Source organism: Myxocyprinus asiaticus, chromosome 4 (assembly GCF_019703515.2).
Source record: "Myxocyprinus asiaticus isolate MX2 ecotype Aquarium Trade chromosome 4, UBuf_Myxa_2, whole genome shotgun sequence".
Taxonomy (NCBI): domain Eukaryota; kingdom Metazoa; phylum Chordata; class Actinopteri; order Cypriniformes; family Catostomidae; genus Myxocyprinus; species Myxocyprinus asiaticus.
The window spans coordinates 5139872-5157322 of NC_059347.1; the positions used below are offsets into that span (position 1 = coordinate 5139872).

At 36.6% G+C, this 17451-nt stretch overlaps 1 protein-coding gene across 6 annotated transcripts in view; it reads right to left on the reverse strand.

The window, feature by feature from the left end:
- The window catches only part of rgs3a (regulator of G protein signaling 3a), a 325489-nt gene that overhangs the window by 91492 nt on the left and 216546 nt on the right, over positions 1–17451 (reverse strand). For all 6 annotated transcript variants that reach the window (XM_051689346.1, XM_051689356.1, XM_051689393.1 and 3 more), the window contains one exon: positions 1337–2215. In XM_051689346.1, the coding sequence (XP_051545306.1) occupies positions 1337–2215 (879 nt within the window). The remainder of the gene's footprint in view (positions 1–1336; positions 2216–17451) is intronic.

Genomic DNA, 17451 nt, shown 5'->3' on the forward strand with positions numbered 1-17451 from the left:
GCCCCCAGCATCATTGGTGAAACTTACCAGGTAAATCATGATGGTAACAGTGATATACTTCCCTTGCAACTGGAAGAATCTTCAGAGAAATGAATGTAATGCATGAAAATGGTCTTTCACCGAAACGCTGTGAGTTTATAAAGATTTGCAAGCTAAACGACAGTGTGCAGGGCTTTTTCTATTTTTTATTATTGTTATTGTTATTGTTTCTTTCTATCGAAAGAAGAAACTGTCCAACCAGTCACATTAGAGGGCATCATTTTTTTTATTAATTTTTTTGAGAAAATGTCAAGCATGCTAGAAAAATAATATAAAATTTAAGAAGGAGAGTTGGGAATAAACTATACTTTGAATAAATAAATGTAAAGCATCAAAGATAAATTTTCAATTAAGTATATGGTTTGAAAAGAAAACAACAATCCGCTTTTTTTTTTTTTAAGTAATTTATAAAATTTTCCTCATTTAATATTTAAAAAAAAAAAAATGTATTACTTATTTAATTTTACTTATATCAAAATGTAGTCATGGCAGTTTGTCTGAAAAAACACAAAACATTCAGATGTCTTACGCATGATTTACACATGATTCTGGAGCAGGTATAAATTTTGTTTGTACCAACTAACACTTTGAAAATATGAATATGAAAAATTAACTTTCGTGAACCCAAAAATTTACATAAGAACGGCTTTACGAACAATTTACACAAAAATGATTTCTGCACCAGTTTCATGAGTGAGGCCTAATGTCCATAGAAACAATCTTCCATGATATTTTTCAAAACTGAAAAAGAGCAAAAAGTGCTCAGGGCCCAGGGCTCAGGGCTCAGTGCAAGAACAAATTGTCATCAGTGTCAAAACCATTTTGATCTGGCACTTTTTTTGGCCTCTTAATAAATATCCTGAAAGCTTTTTTCCATGGACATTGTGTCAAGATTTTTCTTTACTAAGTTAGAACATAGAAACACTCCTCTTCCCCAGCACCACTTGTCTAGATGTGCTTCACGGGGACTATATGTCTGTCTAATTGTGCTGCAGCATCAGCATGTCTTACATGCTTGACACATCATGCCTGCGTGTTTTAGCAGTAGCAGGTCTTCGTACTTACTCTGCAGCAGCAGCAGCAGCATAAACAGATCAAGTCCGCCATTACCAAACCTAGCTTGTCATATGGATTATAATAATTCAAAATGTATTCAGAGAGTTGAATGACTGAAATACATTTTTGAAAGTGCAAATAATCCAAAAAACTAACATGAAAAAAGGAAGTTATTACCCATAAACCATTCGCCGGACTCATTTAATAATATATTCAGAGTATAAGAGAGAAAAAGGCTTACTTTTCTCCCAGAGAACAGCATACACAGCTGGTGCATGGACCCTCCATTCTTTGTCAGCTCTTTCTTCAAGGTTTTGGGTGACGAAAGCATCCAGCCACCCTTGTGCGTTCCTGCCACCTCCAGGCAGTTGATGGCATTGTCAGATGTGAAGCAGGATGTGCTGGGGTTCTGCAGCAGGCTTCCCTCACTGTGCGTGCGTCTGCGCAGTGAATTCTGCACACTGAGTCCACCTGCACCTCCGTGCTTCTCATAGGAAGTTGCCTCCACCATGCTTCTTCGTTTGCTGTCACTGCGCTCAAGGTAGTTTTCATCACTGTCTTCTTCCTCTTCGTCATCTTCATCATCATCCTCATACTCTTCATCAGTGCCGGGGGTGGAGAGAGCATCTGTGCTGAAGGACCTATCCAATCGCAGCTCAGGGATAACGAAGGATGAAGAAGACGAGGAAGGTGGAGCGTTTGTGTCTGGCGCCACCAAGGCATTATCCTCATCGACAAGTGGTTGTTTTTCATCTTCATGGTCTTCTGCATGTGAGTGCAAGAACTCCTGTTCTTTCCCCTCATTGGTTAGTTCAGTGGAATCTCTTCTCTCCTCCTCCTCCTCCTCTTCTCCTCGATCCTCCCTCCATATCTTGTTAATGTTGCCCTCCATGCTTTTCCCATCTTCTCCATCAATTGAGGGTGGAGGTGTTGGTGGAACCAAGTGGCAGCTCTCCTCCAGCGGGGTGCACACCTCCTCCATCAGGTTGAAATCGCTGGTTTGAGGACTGTTCGCAGAGGTGGCTGGAGCATCTGATGGGCTGCCAAGGGAACGGTCATCTTCAGAGGTCATTTTCTGGCCCCCGAGGTCACACGATTCATCCTGCTTTGGTTCGAGCATCTGAGAAAAGAAAAACGTGGCATTAAAATACTGGAAATTCCATGCAGCCCTCAAGCTATCTTTTTGTGGCCCGCATTATTTTGTCATCAGCAAAAATATATTTATTAATATGCATCGCTCTATCAAAGAAGTTACGATTATGGAATTTAAGAATCGATTATCATTCACTGATTCTTGAGATAAGGGACAAAACATGTCCAACATACAAAAGTCCTATTTATGTTAAAAATCATGAAATGTATAATAATAAAAATACTGAAAAAGTTAAATCTGAAGGAAATGTGTACACTCATTTATTACTTATGTTTTTAAATAATTTCATTAGAATATTTTAAAATGCATGCTCTATAATTGGAAGCACATATACTGTAAATTAACCTGTCCTCAGCAAGAGGTCACAATGTTAAACTGCAAAACAAATTTTTAAAAATGCAACAAATTCATAAATATGAATATCAAATGAAAGTTAGGGATCTGTAAGATATCAAACAATACATAAAGTAAAATTATAATAATTACATAAACTGCCTATCAAAGTTATGTCCTCACTTTGCGTCAACTCCGTCAGGTTTTTAATAATCCTGAATAAATCAGACAATGACATGGTCAGCTATAACTCTGAGTACCCCTTTCCCAATTCCTGCTCATGGTGGATGCAACAGTAGGATACGTGGTCTGGTCATTTTTATATTTTTATATATTTCAAACAAACAATGTTTAAGTCTTTGCTGTCACAGATTCAACATGTCAAGACCGTCATCCCGTTGTGATAATTTCTGTAAAGAATTGTGGAATAATTTTGGCATTTTAGTTTAGGTTATAGATGCAGCTTCAACTGAGGAAAAACACAAAATGGTTCCAGTGTACAACACATATTTAAGATGGAAGAATATTCGATTTTGTCAACTCCATCAGAATTTTCAGAATAGTGTGAAAATAAATTCTGGAATGTATTTTATCACTTAACTCCTTTTATGAACACCCTTATTAGATCATTAAAGACATTACACTCTTGTAGGATGGATCAAATTAAAATAGCATGCTTTAAGTGTGACTGATGGAGTTGACAGAAATAACAGTAAGATTAAGTTATAAAGTGAATAAATGTCAATTTTTGGAAAAAAGCATTTTAATAAAAACCTGTTCCCTCACATGGTTCATTAGCTGAATTTTTTGTCTACAAATATATGCATTTCTAATTAATTTATTATTAAAAAATAAAAACTCAGATTTTAAACATATTTTGTCCCTTATCTCAAGAATCAGTGCATTACTATATTAATACCCAATGTGACCATCTCCTATTGCACAAGCCTTCTCAAAACTTTTACGAACACTCCCCTCGATAACCACCAGAGAGCGCCGTCACCCGAGTATTAACTGTTTCTCATGAACTACGATTCCCATCATCCTCAGCGGGACCGATTACTGCACACCTGTACCTTATTTTCTGCCTGCCTCCACCCTCTGCCTGTTTTTGACTACAATTATTGGATTTGCCTACTTTGCTGTATGTTTTGAATACTGACCTCTGCCTGTTGTATATTTTCTGTGACTTTACAAGTAAAGCTGCAAATGGATCTAACTTCTGGTTCTCCTGAGTCTATGTTACAGAAACAGACACAGAGCATGCAAGATTGAAGGGAAAGCACACTTTGAAAAAGTTTTTGCAGTCGAGTTCACCCCGCAAACCTACAAATATAAAATGGATTGATGGATGCTGCCGAGTTTGGCTTTCTGTGTCATTATTCAAAACTGTTTGCGTCCATTTGACCAAAGTAAGTTCATTGTTGTTGCCTTCCCCAATTACCATATATCATGTTAATATTACTTTTGTATCTCCATAAAACAATTTAACCACGAATAGAACTTAGCTTAAATAAATGTTATTGGTGGGCAGACATTGGCTATAAACGAAAACACTTACTCGTTCATTCATTCTCTTTATAGTGAATGCTACAGGGACTAGGGAGCAATTTCAGACTGTTCTGAAGGGAACCAACCAGTTGATTACAGTCACCTGTGATTGTTCACTAACATGCGACAGCCGCAAAGATAAAAAACATTTTTATCTTTTGCAGTGTGTGCCTTGAACAGTCTTGCATGAAAATGCGATTGAATTCTCATGAATGAGTTGTCTGCCACCTTGTATAACTGCCTTTACATGCTACTAATAGATTTCATTCTATGACCCTGCTTGATTTAAACATAGATCTTATCTGCCTGAAAATTACATAAATTACATGATATGCAAATCTATTATGCTTATTTCACGGTTAACCGTCTGTTTGTGTGTTTGCATCAAGTCATTAATGTCTGATGCAACATAATATCCTTTATTCATAATGGATATCTATTATGCATGTAACATCTATATGTACCACATTATGTATAAGTAACACATTCATATCTATGACGCATATCATAAAACACATTGTTTGTAAATATATGCAGCCACACATACATATATAAGCCAAAACTCCTTGGTCCTAAATTCATCTGTGGCTCAAGTGCTCAAGTCTGGTGCATTTCTGTGCTGTCTAAATTAGGAATGTTCAGTAAAAACGTTTAATTTTTTTGTAAATAATTATGAATCATTCCAAAATAATCGGATCGAATCATGACCAAATTTCAGATTTTATGATGCATTGTAATCATTATTTTAAGAATCGAAATCAAATTGAATCATTGTCAGAGCGAATCGTTACACCCCTAATACTCATCAAAATAAGAGTAATAACAAAAAAAAATCAATAGTTTATTCTGCAATAATGCCGTTTAGACGTCTTTACACAAATTAATATTAGGCTGTCCATGTAACACGTTAATTTAGTGTAATTAATAAAAAAATATATATTATTATAAAAAATAATGCATTTAAAAATGAATGCAATAAATCATGCCCCCTGACATGTACATAAATTCTGTAATAATTCTGTGATAGAAAAAACCTCACAAGAGCACAGCCACAGAATGTGAACCGCTCACTCAGGAGGAAGCACAACAGGTGGGCGAAGCACAACAGAATTCAGGAATCTTGAGACGTGATTTTCAAAGTTTCCACTACTTTTAACTTGACACAGCATTCTAAAAATAATACCAGTGAGATGTCTCAAACATGTCCGAGTTCTTAAGCCACTTTTTGTATTGTGTACTCGGTGCTTTATTCATCTGTACTATTATGGATTATTTATATGAATTATATTTATTTGGGGGGCTTTCACAACAAATAATGATGTATGTGATTAATTTGATTAATTAATTGGCATGCCGTGTAATTAATTAGATAAAAAAAATTAACGATTATCAGCCCTACTTGTTAGTGAGCGTTACTTCACAGTAAAATGTTAAAATCCTAATGATTTGTCACTGGAGCAGTTTTAGAGCTAGTATTTATTGGACATATCTATCTTTTGATTTTGAACTAATCTAATAAGGTGAGAGTGATGCTGAACACTCATGGTATTTATTATTTGACAGGGTGTTTGACAGTGAAAACAGAACTGATCACATTTGTTTTCTATATTGCAATAAATGTATATACTGTATATATGGTTATATATTTGTGTAATTATATATATATATATATATATATATATTATATATATATATTAGGGCTAGAAAATATAACGCTTTAATTTCTGCGATTGTTTTTTAACACGTAAAAAAAAAAAAAAATCAATAAATAACGCAGTTAATGCAGTATCCGTTTTTTTGTTTTTGTTTTTTTACTTACTGAAACTTCACACGATAAAAAAAGATTCTGATTAGGGTGGGGGTGGAGTTAGGGCATCTGCTGCCAGCCAGGAAAAAAAAAAAAAACAGGCACTTTTGTACAATAGGCGAAATATCAGTAATGTCTTTCTCCAATTTCTTTGGCAAACATTAGTATATATAAGTTTTCAGGTGGTACTCGTTTGATTCTGCACATCCTCGCACAGAACCTGATTGTGTGAAGCAGTGTACACTTATTGCACACGACATGCATAATAAACATGGGAGTGCATTTACTTTACGGAGAATAAAGACTTCATCCGCATGCGGGTGAGTTATACGAGCAAGCTGCTGGATCTCTTCACATTGCATGAAAATGCTCACTGACTTTCACCTGAACCTGTTTCAAAAGAAAAACCGCCCGAGAAAGACCCAGCATGTGTGCAATAGAGACTGAAGGAGCTGGCGGTTCAGCAAGCTGCAGACAGGTATAATTAGACTGAACGACAGCCAGAGAAAATAATAGTTTTTTAAACTTCTGCATTCAATATGTTTTATATCTGTATACACTGACACTGTACACTTAAGTTTCTCTTGCCAATAAAGTTTGATATGAATTTAATCGGCCCATTTGATCCAATTTTTTTTTTTTTGCTCCCCTTTTTCTCTCCAATTTGGAATGCCCAATTCCCAATACGCTCTATGTCCTCATGGTGGCGTAGTGACTTGCCTCAATCCGGGTGGCGGAGGATGAATATCAGTTGCCTCCGCGTCTGAGATTTAAATCCGCACATCTTATCACGTGGCTTGTTGAGCGCGTTACAGCAGAGATGTAGCACGTGTGGAGGCTTCACGCTATTCTCCGCGGCATCCATGCACAACATCACCACATGCCTCACCGAGAGCGAGAACCACACATTATAGCGACCACAAGGAGGTTACCCCATGTGACTCTACCCTCTATAGCAACCGGGCCAATATGGTTGCTTAGGAGACCTGGCTGGAGTCACTCAGCACACCCTGGATTTGAACTTGCGACTCCAGGTGTGGTAGCATTTGATCGTATTATTAAACAAAGTCCTCTAGAAAACACCAGAAGATGTTGCCCAGACTGTAATTACAACATGTTCACTAATTTTATGGCATGTATACATATACTTGTATAAAAGATTTATACCAGTAAAAATGTGTCTAACTCTACCCTTCTGTGAGGATATGGTCACCTTGCATACAGGTATTTAAACTGAAGTATGGCGATTTATTAGGCCTACTTTATACGAACATGCTTTTATGCCTTGTATTACATGCAGGTATCATACTGTTGGGCCTCATGTATTCAGATAGAAGACAAAGGCAGGCCTAACACAGTCATAAAACCTAACTCAGGCCCACATACCAAGTCATAAATCTTACTGATAAAAACTGTGCCAAAATCAAACAAAGGGAGTCCAAAACAGACTACAAATCCCATGAAGCCTTGCTCACTAAGGATCAAACTCTCAACTCCTATTGGATGAGGCACACGACAGAACGCACCTCAACCATGACATCATCAGGAGTAGAAATACCTCTGAAATGCTTCCGGGATTTGCTTCCAGCAACTTTGCTCACCGTGCATAGACGCAGCTCATCGCTGCTCTCAGGTGTAGCCTCGTGGCACAAGGAAGTAACGTCCGACTTGAAACTGTGGCCATACCATCTTCATCTCACTGGACAAGTTGAGATTACTCTGTGTTCCACCGAACACTCTAACGGATCCAAAGAAGACCACCGAGCAATCCGCATCTTCATCCGTTGCCTGCAGAAGTGAAAAGATAAAAGATTTCTCTTCCATCTTCAATCAAGTCGACGTCACTGATTTCTCCACCAGCCCACCGAGAATCAGCAGCCATACCGCCCACCGACAGAGCGAGGAAACGGCCTCCCGTCATCACCCGAGCCTCGAGGAACCGAATCGGAGTTAAAGGATGGATGAACACACATTCTACCTGTGTCCTCATGCGATTCAAGTAAGAGGTTTACGTCTGGATGGAGATAGAATATTATAGTGTGTTATTCTTTTGTATCAACATTATTGCTTGTACAGTTCATGGACCGCCGTGTCCGCTCATTGCGATTAATACTCAAGGTATTAATTATCACGAATGAGATTTGCTGTGTTGTAGTCCAACCACATTGGACTGTTGTGCATTTCCGCCATCACGGGTGAGACCGACACTGAGTTTATCCATTAAAGAATCAAAGACTGCGGGACGGTTTACGAGCCGTCCACTGCGTCTCTGAGTGATAAACTAACAGCTGCTTTCTCTCCCACGATCGTGAAACCGGCTTTGGGGCCATCACTTAATTCTCTCTCTCTCTCGTACTAACCACACACACACACATGTGACCCCTCACAAACATTCTCGCACACATTTTTGGCTAGTAGATAGCTTCGTGATAAAGCTCAGCTTTGTCCCTAAGCTATCGTACAAGCGGATACATGCGGTAAACTGGTAGACGCCATTGGCTGGTCTCTCTCCGCCCACATTCGCGGCCATATTCTCTGGCCGGAAGTCTCGCATGACATACTCTCCACGAGAGTCACGTCCGCCATTTTGTGTGCGTCCCTCCTTGCACACACACACACACACACACCCTCTCTCACACACACACCCTCATGTGTTATAGGATTATTTTGGTTTCCATATCTAATCATATCACTGTTTAGTTTGTAGTTGTAAGTCGGAAGTTTATTGACTGCATTGTATTGATTATTAATTGATATTACTGCATAAATAAACATTGTTATATTTCAAAGATAAGTGTTTTGGTTTGTTTTGCATATACCTGTGTCAAATGCTAACAAGGGATGTCAGTGCTCGGATTCAAGCCTTCATTGTTCCTTTTCGAAAGTCGATATTCTTCGGATGTCGATTTTCTTAAGAGAACAATCTAAAATTGAGACTGTTATACTATTTGGTTATTAGTCCCTGATTCCAGGGTGGTGCCCCGGCAATATTAATCCTTATTAATATTCTATTGATTTTTGATAATTGATAATTATCTTTGATGATTGTTGAATTTGAAGGATCAATAAGCTAGTGTTAATTTTAATTAATGTTCCATCGATGTTAATGATTAGTGATTATCTTTGATAATTGTTGATTTAAAGGATTAAAAAAGCTAACATTGATTCTTATCAATGTTCTATTGATTTTAATAATTGATAATTATCTTTGATAATTATTAATTGTTGCTAATAACCAAACTCGCTCCTAAACGTAGCACACTACATTTAATGGAGCCCCATATGAGGTTTTAATGAGTTAGATTCAATTAATTAATTTAAATATTAAATAACTAAAGAAATCATTATTATTTCTGATAGTAACACTGATCTAAACAACCAGTAAAGCCCTACAATACATTCTCTAAACATATATTGCATGAATATATCTTGCATGTGATGTTGTGAATAATGTATGAAAATTGTTCTAACCAGAACTGCTTGTTAGTTTAGACCAGGGGTTGGCAACCTATGGCACGCATGCCAGCATTGGCACACAGAGGGGTAATCACTGGCACGCCAGCAATGGCGAGAGAGGAGTAGACTATTTTATTTATATAAATTCTGCACCAGCCATTGACCAGGAAAATAAAAAATGGCACGCCATGTCAAAAAGGTTGCCGACCCCATGGTTTAGAAACATGCCTGCATCATGCCCTGCCAAATGTCTCTTTGTCTATTGACATAATAAATAAAGACATCACACACATACACAACAGGTTAAAATAAACCACTTGAAACAACTCTCAACACACTAATAATAACTTCATTCCAAATGCTACATAATATAAATAAACCATAAAATGTGCAGTGAATGGTTCATCTATGGTTTAAGGATGACATTTTTCTCTCTCGTCTTATCCAAACAGAAGACAAGCCTCAGGTAAGCGCCAATATGAATGTTAATAAGGGTACAGCTTTTTCTGACAGACATGGGTTAAGATAAGTGAAACGAATAATGCCATTCTGATGTTTTATTGTAAGACAGAGGTTTAAAAAACAAAACACAGCAATAGCAAAATTGTCTTGGTTTGTAAATGTGATGGAGCCACAGAACGTGAAACAATTAGTTGACCGGCTTTTGGAGGAAGAATCACATTGAGATACCTCCATCTAGAGGCAGCACATTACAACTACCATTACAAAATGTGAGCTGAAAAAGCAAATCTTCTTCATTGATGTTTTAGAAAGACAAAAAAAAGACAGGACATAATTCCTTAATAACTTAGTTGTTTTGAAAAAATACATTACTACCAACAGAACTGTTGAAAGAGTTCTACAGTACAGTAAAAGAGTTTATTCATCTACAGTACCTATTACCATTTGATACATTTGAATCAGGCCTAGTTTAACATATAAACTCTAAGATTAAGAGAAAACAGATCTAAAAAAAACAAAACCAGCATTACAAATTCGACCATGATGCATGAGCAGTTTAAATAATAATATCTGCTTTATTTTCATGAAAATTATGTCATAATGTAAAAACAATACTAAATAAATAAATAAATAAAAAATCTTAATGGTCCTACCTTTTTAGGCTTCATTTTCTAAATGAAAAATATAATTACTTACTGTTTCTTTATTTTGATAGGTTTCATGAGATTCACTGAACCAGTTCTGACTCTAACAAGTGTGTAACCAAAGAGGGAAATAAAATCTCCTCAGTGCTCCTCAAAAGGGCTTGCTGTTACAGAAAACAAGCTCAGCCAATGCAAGACATAATCTGTTTGATAGGAGACATGTTTTTCAAAGGTTATTGAATCGCCAAGAAGTCACAAGATGGAATCATATAACCCCTGCTCACATGATGTTCAGCATATTAGCTCTTTCTCATCCATGGCTAAAGCTGCACTTTAAGAATGAGTCTCTTATCTTGTATGTGATATTTTTAGGTTGTCCAAAGGTTACTACGGAACAGAAAGGCACAGAGGAAATTGGAGCACAAAAAAAAAAAAAGAAAAAAAGAAAAAGAAGACAGATGATTTCCTTAAACTCTCTCTCTCTCTCTCTCTCTCTCTCTAGTATAGTGGCTTTGTAATATTTAAAAATAAGAGATGTGCTGCAAAACACATTGCCATGATGAGTGGTTGCCAGGGCATCGCTATACAGTTGCTAGGGTGTTCTGGGTGGCTGCCAGGGCATTGCTTTGCAGTTGTAAAATTGTTATAGGTCGTTGCAGAGCCCACCCCCAAATCTGTATCATATTCTGTTGTCTAGATATGGTTCATATCTCTTTTTAATGTATGTCTTTGAGATTGTTTTTTCCCACTAGGTCGTAAGAAAGAGCATGAAGAAAATCATATGAAAAGTATGAGGTATATGAGGTAACATGGATGTCCATCGCACTAACAGCTCACTGGAGATTAGGCTAATATGTAGGGGTTTGTTCAAATTCCTAATACAAAGTAGCTATGCTTGATTACCAAATACCACTAATTATGTAATCGATAAGGGTGCAGTATTACTTTATTCTAGGTGCTTGTACAACCTTTTAACAGCTGCCAGGAAATCATCTAATCTATTATTCATTCAAGGCACTAAGTTGTCCATCATGATGACTGGAAATTAATCTAGTATGCACAATTTGTTAACATATTCTGAACAGAATTAGTGTGGAAACTCTAGATTTGTGAAAAACATGAGTGATACATTAAAACATAAACAAGAACGCTTCAAGCTGTGCAAACTCAATTTCATTTCACCACCATGAGAGTGGTTGACTTGCAGCAACACTGAGAATGCAAAGTGAACTTGCAATGTTGGGCAAAATGTAGCTAGCCATGCTACCAACTACTCAACAATAAAAAAAAATAATAAAAAAAAAACCTAGTTGAAAGCTACACTTTAGAGAAAGTAGCTAGTTACAGTACAAGCTACATGCAAAAAGCATGCTACGTTTAAGCTACTTCTTTTTTTCCTTTTTTTTTCAACCAGATACACAGACCATACTGTTATAGACAAAAAATACTTAAAGTGCAATACGAGTACAGTATACAAGTATTCAGTACAGGGAATAACTGACCACGGACCGCTGAATTACTGAAAAATATGCACACCCCAAGGTGGTAATGTGGCCACGACATGCAGCAGATTATTTTTCAACAATACAAAGGGCAGGAGTCAATTATTCTACTTATACCACAGTTACCACACCTTAAGACATCATTCAGGATTTTATCTCCAGATATTGTCTGGTTTTCATCCCTAAAATGCTCTTGGAAATGGAACTAATTTCTTGCTTTGATACAGCCCAAGCCTTCGTTGCTAGTTCAAATTGCCAAGATGTAATTGTAAGTATACTTCTCAATGTCACCATTCTAGTATATAGCTTTTACGTTGCTACACAACTGTTTTATTAAGTCGCTGGTGTCCTTTGACACCAAGCCTGTGTCTGGCTCGTGAGTATGTGTGTGCATATGTGTTTCCGTGTGGGTGAGAGCAAAAGGGATGGGAAGCGCGAGGGTGCTTTTAACAGATATTAAACGTTATTTTGGATAATATAGAAACTGTTGTATTGTTCAAGTTGAAGGTGTGTTAACATCAAGGCTCTGTTTGTCGGTCGCGACTCGATATCTCTTATGGGTGTGTGCATATGTATGTATGTGTGTCATTGTGTGTACATTATTACATATAGGTATCATACTGTTGGGCCTCATGTTTTCAGATAGAAGACAAAGGCATGCCTAACACAGTCGTAAAACCTAACTGAGGCCCACAGACTCTGTCATAAATCTTACTGATAAAAACCGCGCCAAAATCAAACAAAGGGAGTCCAAAACAGACTACAAATCCCATGAAGCCTTGCTCACTAAAGGATCGAACTCTCAACTCCTATTGGATGAGGCACTCGACAGAACGCCCCTCAACCATGATGTCATCAGGAGTAGAAATACCTCTGAGATGCTTCCGGGATTTGCTTCCAGCAACTTTGCTCGCCGTGTGTAGACGCAGCTCATCGCTGCTCTCAGGTGTAGCCTCATGGCACAAGGAAGTAACATACGATTTGAAACTGTGGCCATACAATCTCCATCTCGCTGGAAAAGTTGAGATTACTCTGTGTTCCACCGAACACTCTAACGGATCCGAAGGAGATCGCCGAGCAATCGCATCTTCATCCGTTTGCCTGCAGAAATGAAGAGAAAAGATTTCTCTTCCCTCTTCAATCAAGTCGACATCGCTGATTTCTCCACCAGCCCGCCGAAAATCAGCAGCCGTACCGCCTGCCGACAGAGCGAGGAAACAGCCTCCCATCATCACCCGAGCCTTGAGGAACCGAGTCGGAGTTAAAGGATGGATGAACACACATTTGTCTGTGTCCTCATACGATTCAAGTAAGAGGTTTACATCTGGGCAGAGATAGAATATTATAGTGTGTTATTCTTGTGTATCAAGGTTATTGCTTGTGCAGTTTATGGACCACCAAGTCCCACCAAGTGCTCATTGCTGCTAATAATACTCAAGGTATTACTGTAATGTACTGTTATCACGAATGAGATCTGCCGTGTTGTAGTCCAACCACATTGGACTATTGTGTATTTCCGCCATCGCGGGTGAGACCGGCACACTGAGTTTATCCATTAAAGAACCAAAGACCGCGGGGCGGTTTATGAGCCGTCCACTGCACAAGTGTTTTGGTTTGTTTTGCATACACCTGTGTCAAATGCTAACAGGGGATGTCAGTGCTCGGATTCAAGCCTTCATTGTTCCTTTTCGAAAGTCGATATTCTTCGGATGTTGATTTTCCTAAGAGAACAATCTAAAATTGAGACTGTTATACTATCTGGTTATTAGTCCCTGATTCCAGGGTGGTGCCCCGGCGATATTAATCCTTATTAATATTCTATTGATTTTTGATCATTGATAATTATCTTTGATGATTGTTGAATTTGAAGGATCAATAAGCTAGTGTTAATTTTAATCAATGTTTCATTGATGTTAATAATTAATGATTATCTTTGATAATTGTTGATTTAAAGGATTAAAAAAAAACTAACATTGATTCTCATCAATGTTCTATTGATTTTAATAATTAATAATTATCTTTGATAATTATTAATTATTGCTAATAACCAAACCCGCTCCTGAACGCACTACACAAATGAACTACATTTAATGGTGCACCATGTGAGGTTTTAATGAGTTAGATTCTATTATTTAATTTAAATATGAATTAATAACTAAATAAATAATTATTAATTATTTCTGATAGTAACACTGATCTAAACAACCAGAATTACCTACATGTGCGTTTACAGAAAAATGATTGCACACCTTAGAATGTCTGTCAACCAATTTAGAATCAAGCATTTAACAGACCGTGTGGTATAAGGTGCAATATAATTTTTTTTTGCATGTAACAAACAATACATGCTACCAATACAAACCCATGGGTTCGATATGCAGAATCACTATTTTTATATTTTATTTTTTATATATATACTACTACCTGTACAAACCCATACTTCTGCACATAATTGCACATTCCTGTACAACTCTACATACATATACAGTCCTATTGCAATATGGTCCCACCAGAAGTCAGCATGTTGTTTTCGAAAAAGTTCAGGGAGTTCCAGAACCCAAAGGATCGGCCACATTATGCCAACTCATTGAAAGCACCATCTCCTATCAAAAGTTTTTGCATTGACACTAACGTGAACGAGCAAGAACCAGCGTCTTTAGACCAATTGAAGTAGAGAAGAGATGTTGTTTGCTTATTTCGGTAATCTTGCTTAACTAGGAGAGAAAGGGGCTCAATGAAGTGTAAAAGTAAAAGTGACAAATTACATTAGGATGTAATTAAAACTTGTAATTACTTTTAGGCTAATAAAGTTGTCTTTTTTGTACACCTTCATGGTCATGCACCGCAGTTCACAAAATGATATGCTTTGTTGTCATTTGCGGGGAAAATGCTTATGATATTTAAAGACTACTCAAGTCTCGTAGTAGACATGCTGATTTTAATAAAGTATAATTTATTAATAAAACTTGTTCTGTCCGTGAACGACTGCTTCATCAATGGGTAAATGACTCACGCAAAACACACAAAAAAGATGTTTATTTGTTGCCACCTACTGGCGTAAAAGTGTGATTTACAAAAATGGTTACTGAACAAATAAGTGAACAAATCTGAACTAATCTTTTTACTTTATACCTTTATTTTACCAGGGTTAGTCTATTGAAATAAAAATCTCTTTTCGGAGTGTTTTTATCATATAGCACAATGATGAATAAGACAATTCAGCTTTATTATCTGCTACAGCATAATTTCCTGTACAGCTGCTTTGAAACAACATACAAATAAAATAAATAATAAATAAAAAAAATGACAAAAGAATCGAGTCACGAGTAAATGACATACAGAGAAACACATAATCTGGAGTTATTTCTCCACTAAATAACGACCAAACTAAATGTGACATTTATTGTAATAACAGGTTTATGTGGTGTTTGATATAAATTTAATCTATAGAAGTAGCAAAATTATTATTAAAGTTTAAAAAAAAATAATAAATGGAAAATTTAAAAATATATATATATATTTTTTGAAGGGTTTTTTAAACAGTTTCAGTTATAACTTTATAAGTGTGTATATTCTAGAAAATGACAATATGTAAATACATTAAATTTATTTAACGTAAACACACTTAAAAAAAAAAAAAAAACTTTCTATTCTAAACTCAACTCAACTCAAACTTTATTTATAAAGCACTTTCAACTCTACAAAGAAGACCAAAATGCTGTACAAAGATAAAAATACATTACATGGTAAAACATGAGCAGAAAATGACACCATATAAAACCATTTGTAAGAATACCTAATCAAAAGATAAAGAGAATAAATTGGTCTTAAGACCACTTCTAAACATGTCAAGAGTGCAGGATGAACAGAGGTAAGTCATTCCACAGCCTTGGTGCCGCAACCGAAAATGCGTGATCACCTTTACGCTTTAGATGAGAGCGGGGGACAGAGAGAAACAGATAATCGGTTGAACGAAGAGATCTTTTTGATTGGGAGACACTGATTAAATCTGAGATGTACTCTGGAGCCAGACCATGAACAGCTTTAAAAACAAATAGGAGCACTTTGTAGTGAATTCTGTATTTTATAGGTAACCAGTGTAATCTGGCTAAAACAGGTGAAATATGGTCCGTTTTCTATGTGTTTTCAGAAACCTCACAGCAGCATTTTGTACAAGCTGCAAGCAAGATGAACAGGATTGGCTAATACCCAAATATAACACATTGCAGTAGTCTAAACAAGAAGAAATTAATGCATGCATAATATTCTCCAAATCATAAGAGAGAGGATAGATTTCAACTTTGCAATATTTCTTAGGTGCAAAAAGCTGTTTTTCACAACAGCATTGATTTGACGATCAAATTTAAAGTCAAAGTCAAAAATAACAACCACATTTTTGACATGGGAGTGTTTCTTACCAGGCAGTGATCCAAAACTGTCAGTAACATCCTTACCACACCCATTATGGCCAAAAAGGATGAACTCTGTCTTGTCCTCGTTATGCTGGGAAAGTTATTATTCAACCAACACTTGACCTTAACTAAACAGTCATGAAAATATTTAACAGATCAATGATCCCCAGTCTTTAAAGGAAAGTACATGTGTGTATCATCCGCATAAAAATGATAAAAAATACCATGTTTTTATTTATTTTTTTATATTTTTTTATTAAACCCAAGGGGAGCATATATAATGAAAAAAGGGTCCCAGAATAGAGCCTTATGGAACCCCATAAGTAATGGGAGCAGGTGATAAAAAGTAATTCCCAATCCTAACTGAGAACGTTCTATTCTGAAGATAGGAAGAAAACCACTCAAGGGCCAAGCCATTACATTTAAGATTATCATTTAAGATCCCATGATTAACAGTATCACAAGTTGCACTCAAATCCAATAACATTAAAGCAACACAGTTTCCCGAGTCTACTCCTAACAAAATGTAATTTGTAACCCTAAGAAGAGCTGTCTCTGTACTGTGTCCAGCTCTAAAACCTGATTGAAATCTGTCAAAAACATTGTTCTTTGTTAAAAAGAAATAAGCTGTGTAAACACAACCTTCTACAAAATCTTTGATAAAAACGGAAGCTTAGAAATGGGCAAAAAATGTCTAATGTCCAGAGGGTCCAAACTAGGTTTTTATAGAAGGGGCTAGACAACCGCATGCTTGAAACTGGCAGGGATAATACCATTTGACAGACTACTCTTTATAATAGATAAGATGCTTGGATCAATGATGTCTATTACTTTCTTAAAAAGACGACAAGGGACCACATCAACAGGAGAGGAAGTAAACTTCATGTGTGCAATGGTATCTTTTAACTGCAACAAGGACACTGACTCAAAACAACTAAAAGTATCGAAGCATTTGACGAACCAGATGGAACAATCACTGATGGTAAGATACTAGATCTTATGCTAACAACCTTACTGATAAAAAACATTAAAAACT